We start from the raw sequence: 14,686 nt of genomic DNA, 5'->3' as shown, positions 1-14,686 counted from the left end.
CCTTGGTTGATGAGTAACGCTGTCTTGGTGTCCGGATACTGCTATGCTTTAGAATGAAGACTGGGATCTAATCCGCCATCCAGCGTTTGTATCCGCTTCCTCTGTTCTGCTGTGTTTCATCTCACGGATGTTCCACTGCGCCACGGACACTCCATGTGACCGGTGTTGCTCCAATCAGCTTCTGCTGAGCCACTTGGTAGAACTTGGAAGGTGCCAGGTTAGTAGGGAGAGTTCAAAATGTAGTTTTGCAAGAAAGATACCGACACTTCTTCCTTGTTTAAAAGTTCAATCTTTAATTCATCAAGTTAAAATCTGCATAATCACACCTGACATGTTTCAGCACTTCTACCTTATTCATAAGCGTCTTAGTAGTGTTGCCACGTAGTGCTCTTGCAAATTGATAACATTCTTGCCTACTCTGGACTGATGAGTCAAAATTTGAAATTGTTGACTGTAGCAGAAAGCAGATGATTATCCATCATGCAATTTCATTAGGGAGACATCTTATTGGTCACAAATTTATGCTGCAGCATGTCAATTCAACAATCATACAGCCAAAGCCATTAAGAACAATCTTCACCATAAAAAAGAATAACTCATAGTAGTGATGGTATGGCCTCTACAGAGCCCTGATCTCAACATAATTATCTTTCAGATTTCATAAAGCTACTGAAGAAGCCTGAGGCTGCCTGAATCCACAGAAGAACTGTGGTTAGTTCTCCAAGATGTTTGGAACACAACTCACTTGCCAAGTTCCTTTAGAAAAAACTGTGTGCAAACGTATCTAGAAGAATTATTATTATTCTTTATAAAGCGCCAACAGATTCCGCAGCGCTGCCCATGGGTACAAGGATAATAGTACAGTGGAGAAACAATACGATAAGACACAAAATTTTACAGACAAATACAGGGGGAATTGAGGGCCCTGTTCCCGTGGGAACTTACAATCTAGATGGGTAGGAGGATTGGAAACAGGAGGTGGGGACTGCAGAGGTGAGAATGATATTAGTGAGGAGATAGAGGGCAACTGTTAGTTAATTGGTTAGTTTGTTAATAAGTCGGGTGATAAGCTTCCCTGTACAGAAAGGTCTTTAGGGAACGTTTAAAGGAGGAGATGTTAGGGGCAAGTCTGACATCTCGAGGAAGTGCGTTCCAGAGGGTTGGTGCCGCACGAGAGAAGTCCTGTAGTCTAGAATGAGAGGAGGTGATGGTAGAGGATGCAAGAAGCAGGTCGTTGTTGGATCTTAGGGGAGAATTGATGCTGTTTTGAAGGCAGAGGGTGGTCACCCCAAAATATTGATTTGATTTAGATTTCATTTCTGTTCATTCACTTTGCATTTTGTTAAATGTATTATGATTAAACATTTAACCTTTCTAGTTTTTAAAGAATTGTTAATTTACAGATTTTTTTTTTCCCCACATCTGCCTTTTGCATAGTAATGTATATTGAGTTATCTTCTGTTCACCCCTTAGTTACTTAATAGATACTAAGTACCTATGCAGGAGGAGCACACACACATGCTAACACTAGCAAAGATAAAAAATATGACCAATAATGTATGAGATAAGAAGTGTAAGAATGATCATAATATTAGGGTCCACAATACAAGTTAATCTTCACACCACTAGAGCAGCACTCTGAAAAAGGTCCTGGAAAATACATAAACTGAAAGACAGAGGCACCTCCTAGGGTAATAACTTTCCAATATATCAATGTACTATACAATAAAGGAGCAACTCTTAAATTGCAGAGCACTACAGTTTGTGGAATAGGCTGGTAAATTGAAGTCCTTCAGCTGGACTTAACCCAGGCAATTGCTCTGTCTGCCCCCAGATAGTACCCCTTGCTGCGCCATGTGGCAGACGTAGGAGCCTCTGCTTCTTACGACCGGATCACAGACTCCACCTCCTGGAGCACTAAGCAGGGTGGTGTGCAAATGTATCGTGTGCATAAGTGAGAAGGGTTTACACATGCAGTTTGTTGTCTTGGGAGTTTTACTTCATCTAAAGTAGACTATTTGCTTACAGTTAAACGCCCTCAAAATGGCAATTTATTTTCCTAAAATGCACACAACCAGCTGTCGTTTTCTGATTAGCTTCAGACAGTTTTGTTTGAAGCTATTATTTGTATTACTCAAAATGTTTCTTTGTAGGTTCATAAGGTCAAAAATGATCTCCGTACTTTCACAGATTTATCTATTGAATGCAGTTTCAGCGACAGATTTTTGCAGCGTGTGTGTGTGTTTTTTCTGCAAAAAATAAAAAAACCAAGCTGCTTAGGTGAAAACAGTGCATGGAGATCTAAAATACAGAGTGTTGCAGGGCCGGTAAGATACTTGTTGGCAGGGATACAGCTGAGCTGTGTGCTTATATTCAGTGGATAGCTCCTAATTAGCGAAGATATCTCCTACATGACATACATGAAGTTTTGTGTAAAAAGAGTAGTTTAGCGGGCAGTGGGAATGATAATTACTTTAGAGCAATGTTTCCTCTAATTATTTTAAGCAGTGTAGGCCAAAATATTTGCACACTACAATTGTATCAACCTCAACTTGAAAGTTTGTACTTGGTTGTGCCAGAGAAACACTACATCACAACAATGTGTCAAAATATTTTAAAACCACACTCAAAGAGTTGAATAAACTCATTTAAAAAAACAAACTGTAAAAGTGGTAAATTCTAATGTGTTTAATTTTAGTTTTTAGAAACCATATAGTTGTATAGTATGTTGCATTGACTTTCTCACCGTCCACTCTAGAAACTTGTAGATTAAGGGCTTGAAATTTCCACTAGTGTCAGTCATGTAAGAAGAAATTGACTTTTTCCTTCAAGGCTAGTCACTTTTATCCCCTGATTAGTAAACTATAGTGATGTTTTTCACCCTGTGTTTGTGTTTTACTGCACACTGTGATACTATTGTTATTTTGAAATATATGAAAGTTAGGTAGTGAATGCGGAGTATGAAGTCTGGTGGCATGTTGTAAGTGGCAAAGTTGGCACATTGTATTTGCAGATTGAACATTCCTATTGCAGCATTGACAAACACACATTTTTGGCTATGCACTAAAACTATTATCTAAAGTGATATTATATAGCCATGAAAGTGCAAGGATATGTTATTCCTCTAGGGCTGTAGAAACACCATTAGTTCTTAGACTTTTACTTCTGACAGTGTAAACGGGAGAGAGAGATTGTAGAGGAAAAGTGAAAGTGGAGAAGAAGGTAGAGTTAAGAGAGAATGGAGAGAAAAAAAGAGACTGTAAAGAGAAGATGTGGCCTGAGAGAGAGATGGAATAGGTTAAAAAGAGAGATTGAAGGGGGTGGAGTCCACTGCCGAAGCAGCTAGACTTGTTTCTGTGTAGCTCATAGATCCAGCTTCAAGGGTAAAAGTAATAAAAAAATAAAAAAAAACAATTCTAAAACTCAACTGTAAGACCCAAGAGCTAATTCATCATTACAGCTACTACAGGAGACAGAAAGACGGTCAGTAATCTAGCTGAGGTTTTTTGGTAACGCCATATGGAAAAGATCGTCATTTTCCATACTAGATATACACTTATCTTAAGACAAATAACTCTACCACAGGCTTGGACTACTGCAACTGGCCCCTCACCGGATCAAAGCCGTTTTTATTACTGCATAATTATTATAGCTAAACCAATATTCAAAGTATGGAGGAGAACAATCAATTGCACATACTAGCGCTCCTTGCAAAGCTAGACCAGCAGTTCCATAATAGCTTTGGCGAGCTTACGTCCTTAATTAGAACCCAGCAGGAGGAACACAATGATGGTGCCCTTGAGAAGATGAAAGGAGGTGATGCCATAGTACAGCAAATTGAAACTCAAACTGCAAAATGGCGCTTTGATCCTAATGCAACACACACTCAGAGCTACTTATTGCAGACGGTAGAGACGGATACAGAGCAGAACTCTACCTTGCTTGAATGTGAACAGACCTATTGCACCATGACCAACACTAGTACCGCAGCTCTCTAGAGTGACCCAAAATCAAAACCTCCTTGTGCTGAGACTAAGGATTGTGTGGCTGGCCTCCTGGGAATTGACGACACAGAGGTACTTATGCAATGCGGAAGCGACTGGACTCACATAATGCGAGGTGGGAGCGGAGGCTCTGGGCAATATGAGACATGCTGGGACCCCAGGATATCCAGTGTTCTAAGCCGTCTAAACTTGCCCAACTAGTGGCGATTCTTATTCCCATTGTCTCAGTTTTTCTTCTTCTTGTTCTGTGATCTCAGACTTGATCACTTCCAGAAATGAGGGGTTAGTTGAGAGTTTTAAATAAAGCTACGCTACACTACGAGGTACTTGGTTACCTATAAACTGTTGAAACTTTTTTGTTATTACAACCCTGCCTTGCAAAAAAAAAACCTCTCTCTAACAAGATTGCATGCACTCCCTTTGCCCCCCTTTTAGCACTGGCTCTCGCTTTCCCCCATGTCTCTCTATGTTCTGTAGCTATATGGCTCTCAAGGTACTAGTTTTAAAACTAGGATTACATCCACTAAAGAGTCCCCCTACAAAGTAATATGTATATATAGGATACACTTGTGAACTCATATAGAAGTATGTTTAGGCACACTCACTTTACATAAGCCTATATTGCAGTTTATGGGTTGATCCGTTATATCCTCATAACTAATAGAGCCGATAGCTTCCTACTCTTTACCATACGCTATGCATTACCATAGAGAGTATCCATAGATATAAATGATGCCTACCATAATTTACATGTATATTCGATTATTATAGTATTCCTAAATTGCGCGCTTCATCCACAAGGGAACTAGCCTTTCTTTATTTTTATACCACTTGATCTAACATCATATCTTCTATCAGATAGTATGTAGGCTTATAGTATCTGTCTCCATTCTCAACCTTTTTTACCTACAAACCCCATTGGGCTCTAATAACACTACTTTTCTTGCCAGCACCAGATCACCTGGTCCAGCAGCAGTTTAGTCACTAGACTAAGTTTGCTGAACATGGGAGTTCTCTCTATACGGATTGTTTTGCCATGTTGACGAGAACTTATACATAAGAGTTGTGACAAGACTGTATCAGTGTCAAGTTTTCATCTTGTGCAATAGCTATTTTTCTTATAACTTCTCATGTTATCTGATATGTTACATAGCTTTTGTGTTATGCCAGTTATCAATGACTTTTCACTGTTAAATTTTAGTGGTCCAAGAGTGGCCGTTACTGCCATTTGAGATCCTCCCCAGTGTCATATCCCCTTACCTAGGTACAAGAGTGACCCTGATCAGTATGAGAGGTATTCCAATCCTAATTTAAAATGAGAAAACATAGTACTATGTGCATTTAAAGTACTATTGTTGTACAATTTATAATCTTTGCTGATATGAAAGAATACATGGAAAAACCTATATCTGAGAATTGTACCATACTATTTCGATCTCAGCAACTCTATTGTGCTATTTAGTCTAGCTAATTTACTTACAATACATGTTTGTTTTATATATAGATATATAGGGGGGGGGGATAGATTGTAAGCCCACGGTTTGTTGTGTACTTTACAAGAACATAGTGTAAAAAAACTTTTTTTTTTCTCCTAGACTCAGTGTCGTAATTGGATGAAGACTGGGTCTTGTATTTATGGTAACGCCTGTAGGTTCATTCATGGCCCTTCACCAAGAGGAAAAGGTTATAGTAGTACTTACAGAAGGTGAGTGTTTTTTGTCTTATTGCTACAGCAATACAGATTTGTTTATACTGCATGTTATGGCTACAAAATATTACACACGTTTTACTCTGATCTTCTTTTATATTGTGGAGGAAACAGAATTAAACTTGGTGACTGTATATTTTTTTAAACAAACTACATGAATCGTACACCCATAGCACACCCTCAGTAATTTACCTGTTAAAAAATATTAAAGAGTAATAGCATAGAACTTGTATCCATCACAAGTTTAAAGGAGCGTTGCAGCTGAATTTTAAACAGTTCTGCAACATGCTGCTATTTACGTATGTAATTGCCGTATTTCCAGTTGGTAAATGCACTTTCATGTGACAGCATTTCAAATAAGAATTTTTATATATAGAAGCATGTTGCAAATTTTTTGAAAAGTACTATGTGTTTTGTAGTCTGTGCCTGACAAAAATTGGGATCTTTTTTTTTTTTTAAAAAAAAAAATCTTAAAATTCTTGGTTTAAATGTTGTTGTTGTTGTTGTTGTTGTTGTTGTTGTTGTTGTTGTGTGTTTTTTTTTTTTTTTTTTTTTTTTCATTTAAAGTAGAAGAGAAAGGGTGGGAGATGAATGTTCTGTAGTTTTTTAGTAGATTCTATCCATGATAGCTTGGGAGATATTCAGCATCAAGCACAAGCTGCTTTTTGGCTGATTTGTATATTTTATGTATCTGTTAATAAAATAAACTGTAATGTTGGTTTGTTCATAGAAAAAGCGGTTTTAACTTTTTGCACCCATTTTTTTTTTCTCCCACAAAAAATGGCATCCTTTTCTTATGGCAGTTTCTATGTGTGACTTTTTTTTTCTCATTTATTTTTGTTTAAAAAAATGACACAGGTCACCAGAAAGACCTACAGGAGATTTACGTGACAGAATGAAAAATAAACGCCAAGAACTTGAGACTGAGCCACAGAAACGAACTGCTGAGGAGTCCACCTCTCCTACTAGGGTATGGAGAAGCAATGTGTAGAAATATTACAATTCTCTGGGGAATGTTTATACGGATATATGTGCTAGTTCACACTATTGTCCTCTTAAAATATCAGGTAAAACATAATTCCTGCTTGGGACCTAACAGTTTGCAGGGGGAGATTCCAGGAAAACATAATGATTTTCTATAGAAATATCTGTAGAAGAATCCAAAAGGTTATAAGGCATTGCTTCAGCTGTTTGTCTGTTTAAAGAAGTGACCGTATTACCCTATAGTTACTTATCTCCTCTCTTGATGCATAGGTATTTCCCTTTATAAGATAAAAAAAATGGTAAGCTTTTTACAAATAAACTGAAATATAAAAAATGTACTGTGCATGTATACACTTGCTTTTGTTTAAATATGCTTTCATTTATTTTTATTTCCCCCATTTCAAGTTGAACATTTATAATAATTTTGAATACTATGATGGCAAAAAAGGACATTAAATAAGGTTACTAAAGAGAAAGGAGAATCAATATACCACAGCATGCTATTGCAAGACACTTTTACAAAGTGCTTATAAAAAAAAAAGCAAATACGTTGTCGGTGCCATGCTTTGCAGATATGCTCTTCATGTGGGCATGTTGTGACAATCTTGACATTAAAGGGACACTACTGTAAAGAATAGTTACCTCTATATGTTCCAAATTACTTGTTATACCTACTGCAGAGTTTAATCTATGGGAAATGTGTCCTTCATGTTTTTTTTTGTATTTGGAATAGCTGTTTTTTCTTATTAAAATAAACATCAAGCACCTGTTGTTCTCCAGGACATATTAATGACAATAAGTAATGCAGGCTTGCTAATGTTTTCCATGGCATTGAAATGCTAATTTATGGCTTTAGAGTTAAAAAAAAAAAAAAGTTTGGGTTTCATGTCCCTTTATTTTCTTGATTCAGATAGAGAATACAATTTTAAACAACTTTCCAATTTACTTCTATTATTTTAATTTGCTTCCTTCTCTTGTTATCCTTTGCTGAAAGGTTTATATTGGCAAGCTCAGGAGCAGCAAAGAACCCAGGTTCTTGCTGCTGATTGGTGGTTGCATATGTATACTGATTGTCAATGGAACATTGGGAATAAATTAAAGGGGAGAACATTTTATTTATTTAGTTTTCTTTTTTTCTGTACTACTGCAACATTGTATGGTGTACAGCCCCAGTATACTATGTACATTTTACCTCCCTTTTGAACGTTTTTTTTTCTTCAATACTTTCAAAGTATATTAATTATAATGGATGTTCATAGCTTAACCATTTAAGGACACAGCTTTTAGTTTGCTCAATTGTTTTATGACGGAAAAATTCCGTCATATGTCCTTAAGAGGTTAAAGGACCAGTAAACACAGTAGATTTGCATAATCAATAAATGCAAGATAACAAGACAATACAATAGCATTTACTCTGAATTTCAAATGAGTATTAGATTTTTTTTTTCTAACAAATTTCAAAGTTATGTCTATTTCCACTCCTCCTGTATCATGTGACAGCCATCAGCGAATCACAAATGCATATACGTATAGTCTGTGAATTCTTGCACATTCTCAGTAGGAGCTGGTGACTCAAAGTATAAATATAAAAGACTGCAATTTTGTTTTAATGGAAGTAAATTGGAAAGTTGTTTAAAATTACATGCTGTAACTGAATCATGAAAATTTAATTTGACCTGAGTGTCCCTTTTTAAAGATTTTTATTTTTTGGAGGTTTTTCTTGTTCATTAGTTTATAGCTAAGATTAATTGCCAAGAGACATTTATACACACAAAAAAAAAAGTGTACTTGCAGGTTACATTTTTGGTGTAAACTTTTTTTTTTTTTTTACATTTTTTAAAATGTTCTTAGAGGCAGCAAATTGGGGAAAAAAATTGTGTGCTTTAAATTGGAATGAATTACATATTCTCTTGTCTCATGTTAACATAACATAAAATTATAACCTACATGTTAAAAATTGATCTTATACTGATCATTACATTTAAATTACTGCATAGCAAAATATATATGTACAAAAAATATATTACAAGTATTTTAAAATAATACTTTTGTGCTACAGAAACCTTCCCCTGAAAAATGTATTAGTGTTTATCTCTTTTGCTGTGGAAATAAGGTAATTATATAAAGGAGTTCATGCTCTAATGAAGCAATAACTATAAGGGGGGGGGTCAGAGATCTAAATTCCACGGAAACCACTCCAGCCTTTTTTTTTTTTTTTTTTCTTTTGTCCACTTGCATAAACTGTTTTTAAAAGGACATGTTGGTATATACCAGGTTAAAATGATTTATTTTATCTTAGCAGTTGCCAACCAATAAAATGTATATACGTAAGGGGCGGAGCTAGCCACAGAAGAGACAAGACACACAGTTCATGAGCTCCTAAATTTTTTTATTGATATAGGGGTATATTTAATTGATCCCAACAAAGCTTCTGATCTATACTCACAAATAGGCTAAGCAGTTTCTGTAAGAGACCCATTTGGCAAGTCTTTGAATATCTGCTACGGCAATTACCTGGACCTAAATCGATTGGAGTGACCACGAGGTAGCAGTGACTGTTGGCCTTATAGACGCAGCCTTATGTAAACGGAACTCTTTTACACAAATAAATATGGAGGACTTCTACATAAAGGTACAAGCACTGCTTAACAATTTCAGGGAGAAGATGCATCACAGCTTTGATAACTTAACTCCCGCAACTAAAGCTCAATCTACGGGAGAGGTCAGCTCAACCCCTGTAAAGGCGGATGGCATAGACCCAACAGCAGACTACATGAGTTCAGCTTCACGTGAGTGAATTCACATCTGAGCTAGAGCCTGATCACTTCAAGCAAGTTCCTGATGAGAGCAAGAAACACGACTCGCAAACTCCCTACCTAGCTGGGGGGAGATATGGCTGATCCTGTGGGCTAGAGTGCGGGCACTTCAAAGTTCTGTATGCCTCTTTTACACAATGTTCACTTGAGAGCGCCCATGAGACTCGCAGCGAAAAGAGGTTCTTTTTAACAGGCTTTGGGGGAATTATGGGCGTCGGGAACGATCCACAGCGGTTCATTGGTGCCGAGATCTTGACGATTGGCCCTGTGGGTGATCAACAAGCATGGCTATACCCGCAGTATGCTGATTATTACTAGAGCTGCGCATCTTCACCTGTCTCACGATTCGATTCGATTACGATTATCATCGTAACGATTCGATACGATTCGATTCTACGATGCATCGCGATGCATCACGATTACTGCACTATTTCTGCCCAATTTTTAAATTTTTCAGAAAAAAAAATTCAAGAAGTCAAAGTATTGAAATAAACTCTTTTTTTATTTTATTAGCTCAAAAAAGGACACTCTTCCTGTGGCAAAGTCTGAACACAGCAGACAACAACAGTTTATAGAACAGTAAATACTAAATGGCAATTGTTGTATTGGTTTGGAAACAATATTATGGCATCAAACTGTAGTTACAGAGTACGTAGTGTAAAAAGTGCAGTGCTCACAGTGTACTTCTTCAGTAAAAGAAAATATTTAAATGTATATATTATATATTAGTAAGTAGTACACTATACACTTGTAAAGAAACATGAACAACAAATAAATGTCTAACCTATCTATGTTGGTTTTAATTTAATTTCTTTACTTACTTAGTAATAATAATATAATAGACATTAAATTAAAACCCAAATAGATAGGTTAAGCTTAAGTTACCACCATAATACCTTATTTGTGTGAAAATTGTCCTCAGAAAACAAAACATAAATCCCTTATAGGTACAAAATTACAGGTGCAGTCCACTGTGCCTTCATGACTGTCAATTTGTGGCAAACAAACATCACGTGAAGAATCTGGAACACAACACACAGCACAGAGTGTGCACACAACACACATGTGATTGTGACATATACAATTAGTTTACACAGTTACAGACTTACAATAGTACTAGAGAGAGAGACATTTAAAACAAGTAGCATTGAACTGAACTACTATAACTACAGTTTCTTCTTGATGATTATATTATCTTTATGGGATCACAAATATAATTAGTTAGTTATTAGTTACTGTTAAAGCAGTACTACACACAACTGAATAGTGACTGAGTCTGTCACTGAACAGTACACAGCAGTCACACACAAACAAACAATACATAAAAAAGGACACAGACATCAAGGAGTAAATCATGGTGAAGAAAGGGTGGCACGCCACTCACCTGAGGCGTGTGTGCTTTATTTTTGTATTGTGCTGTTGTGTGTGGCACTGTGTGTGTGCTGTACTGTCTGTAGTGTACAGTATATTTGTGATCCAATAAAGATTTACTCAAGGTTTACTCAAGGCTTTTCCTTCCCCTATAGTGGGGTTTGGCTTCAGTCTCACTCTCTGCATAGTGCACTCATAGACAGTTAGACAGTCACACTCACTAGACACTCAGACACTAGAGACACAGTGGGACACACACACACACAAACAAAAACATTCAATGGCGCCACAGTCACACTCACACTCATAGACACTTAGACAGTGACACTGGGACAGACACACAATCACATACAAACAAAAAAATTCAAAGGCAGTTACTCATCTCACACACACTCATAGAGAATGAGATACATACAAACTTTTCAAACTGGCACTCACTCACTCACAGACACACTCACACACTCATAAAGAGACAGTTAGACACTGCAGTACACACATTGTTATTGTTAACTGGTTGGTTATATTCGGTTAACCCCTACAGATCTGCCTGGGAGTGGGTGGGATGGCATTTGGGATTGGGATCATAAACAAAAACATATGATATCTTTCTTAAAGGGTCTATTTAAAATAGACAATTTTTTAGTGTGAATGAATAATATTAATAATCCCTTATGCAGTGTGCACTATGCACTCACTGCATTGCAAACAATACAGGGGTGTGCTGTAACAATAGCACAACATCTACAAAACAGAGCACTTCCTGATTGGCAAACATCACAGTAACACTAGAAGTAGTAATAGACATTATACAAGAAGTAGCATTGAACTACTAGATTTACTAACTTTGATTATCAATATCTTTATGGGATCACAAATATATTGTTACACAACACACACACAGTCACAGTCACACACAGTCAAACAATACCAAAAAAAACACACATCATAAAAAGAGTGAATCATGGTGAAGGGTGACACTGACTGACACGCACACATGAGGTGTGTGCAGTTGTGTGTTGTTTCTTTTGTATTGTGTGTGTGTGTGTGTGACTGTGACAGAGTGACGTGGTCGGTCGTGTCGTGTAGTGTACTAGTATATTTTGTGATCCAACAAAGATTTACTCAAGGTTTTAAGCTTCATTTTTCAAAAAGCTATAAGCTATATAACAGTAACAAATATAAAATAACTTAACAGTAGTCTGCACTGGGCAGTGGGGCACACAGCACTTTCTTCTGGATGTGCCAAAAAACATTAAACATTAATATTATAAACCTGAATCACTACTCAGAATTATGGAATATGTAGGTTTTTCTGTAAGAACACTAGTTGATCCACATGCTCTGGTTTGAGGGTGCTTCTTTTAGCCGTTACCACATCTCCTGCAGTGGAGAAAACCCGCTCTGCAGACACGCTTGTACCTGGGATACACAAGTATCGCTTTGACAAATGAGAGAGGAGGGGAAATATGACCTCATGTACATGCCACCATTTCAAAGGGTCTTCAGTGAGAGGCAGAGATGGGGCTTTACAATATTTCTCTATTTCCTCTTCAGCCTTGGCATAGGGGGTCTTGGGTTCTATTGTACCTTCAGTGTCAGTGAAAGACTGTCCCAGCAAAGTCATGAGAAGCGATGTGGACTTTCTTTTGGGAGGAGAAGGGTTATCCTCCTCGATGGCTGATTCTTCTTCCAGAGTTTCTTTTCCCTCAGGCAGTGGCACTTCATCCACGTTTGTCCTCCTAGATGTAACTGTACTAGTACACTCAATCTGTGTTTGAACAAAAGAATAGAAAAAATAGCATTCATTATTACCTCGAGCAGCCAGCCAGCTAATGCTATGTGTGTGCTCAGAGAGATAGTAATGCATAAATAAATGCATACAACAGCTCACATCTATTCAAGAAACATGATGCAATTAAAATTACCTCCAAGGATGCAGCCTCCTCAGTCACTCCTCTGTATATCTCCAATCTCTCCTCCTCTGTGAGAATAAAAGGCAGTCCCTTAAAACGAGGATCCAGGGCAGAGGCTGTATAAAGTATCTTCTTCTCTGCCTCACTGCTGTACCTCTTCAGGAGATCTGTTTTGATGGCATTCTTGATCTCATGGATCATGGGTGTGTCTCCCATGGTGTCTGTCATGTTCTGGAGCAGTTGTGCATTTAGAGGGGCAATGAGAGAAACAGTTGGATTGCGCTCTTCTGACATCAGTGTGGTTGCATCTTTCATTGGCTTTAATGCACTCACAGCATCCTCTGCATTTGACACATCTGTTTCGTTGAGAGTGCAGAGATCTGACTCACTTTTTCTGACTTCTGGAGACAACAATGTGGCACAGATTGCAGGTTGCTGTTCTAGGAACCTCTCGACCATGTCATATGAGCTGTTCCACCTTGTTGTCACATCAGTTATTAGCTTATGATTCTTCAGGCCAAGACATTTCTGTTTTTCTTTCAGACAGTGGTTTGCTGTAGTGCTGCGGTGAAAAAATGTTGATATTCGTCGCACTCTGCCTAAAAGCCTGGAGAGCGTGGCCACTTTCAGCGCCCGCTGGGATGCGAGATTCAGTGTATGGGCGAAGCATTTTACATGAGGGAATTTTCCAACTTGAGCAGCAACAATCATGTTCGAAGCATTGTCGGTCACAAGCACTACAGATTTATCGGACAGCTGCCATTCTTCCACGACACGAGACAGTAGCTCCGCCAGATGAGAACCCGTGTGAGACTCATAAACTGCTCTCGTTTGCAGCACATGCGACAAGATCTTCCAGTCCTTGCTAATGTAATGTGCAGTTACTGTTACATAAGACTCCGTCGTGACTGAAGTCCATGAATCACACGTTAGTGCGACTCGACTGGCTTGGCTCATTGATGCAATTACCTGAGCTTTTGTTTCTTGGTAGAGTGCAGGTATAACGTTTTCTGTTAAGTGATTGCGTGACGGGATCTTATAACGTGGCTCTAGTGTCTTCAACAGGTTGCGAAACCCAAGGTTTTCCACAACAGAGTAAGGCCGTAGGTCCTTCGCTATGAAAGTTGCCACAGCTTTGGTTATTCTCTTCCCTTTTTCAGAGTTGGGTGGCAAAGTTGACAGCATTGCATCAATTCTTGGCTGATGAGCTTCAGCTAGTCTTGTTATTTCCTTGGCAGTGGCACTGGCGACAGCGGCAGGGGTTAGCATCTCAGAGTGAAAACGTCTAACGTGATTTCTCAAGTTAGTAGTATTCCCTAGGTATTTAATTTTTGTGTGACAGGCTTTACAAACCGCGTGTGTCTTGTCCAATTCGTGCTTTCCAGTATGTTCATAAAATTCAAAATGTGCCCAGATGCTTGCTTTTAAAATGCTAGGTGCATTTTTTATCTCTCTATCTTTTTTGTCTCCCTCTGTCATTTTAGCATGACATGTACATATGTGACGGATGATGTTGTTGTCAACGTCAAACTCTGTCAGTGTTAAAAAAAAAAGAAAATACACTAAGTTCCAGTTGTCAAAATGTCAAGCCGCAAATGTAAAATCAACAAGTACTAGTAACTTCAACTACTTTGCCAATGCCATACATTTTGCGAACATAAATTTTAAAACAAATTGCATTGTGATAATTGCAGGGGACATCACTCACTCACTGACACAGTTACTGTAATATATTACACACTTAAAGGTGCAAAAACCCAAACATTTACTTTCATGATTCAGATAGAGAATACAATTTTAAATAAACATCATAACTAACTCTTCTATTATTTAATTTGCTTCATACTTCTCAGATATCGTTTGTTGATGACATATTAGCAATGCATTGCA

At 37.8% G+C, this 14,686-nt stretch overlaps 1 protein-coding gene across 1 annotated transcript in view; it reads left to right on the top strand.

Moving 5' to 3' along the window:
• The window catches only part of ZC3H13 (zinc finger CCCH-type containing 13), a gene marked incomplete in the record, with an annotated part of 366,958 nt that overhangs the window by 3,434 nt on the left and 348,838 nt on the right, over nt 1-14,686 (top strand). The window contains 2 exon segments of the mRNA XM_053708001.1: nt 5,600-5,709; nt 6,571-6,682. Of these exon segments, the coding sequence (XP_053563976.1) occupies nt 5,600-5,709; nt 6,571-6,682 (222 nt within the window).

The sequence above is a fragment of the Bombina bombina genome, chromosome 3 (assembly GCF_027579735.1).
Source record: "Bombina bombina isolate aBomBom1 chromosome 3, aBomBom1.pri, whole genome shotgun sequence".
Lineage (NCBI taxonomy): Eukaryota > Metazoa > Chordata > Amphibia > Anura > Bombinatoridae > Bombina > Bombina bombina.
Note: the sequence above shows the minus strand (reverse complement) of the source record. Positions and strands in the feature narration are given on the sequence as shown.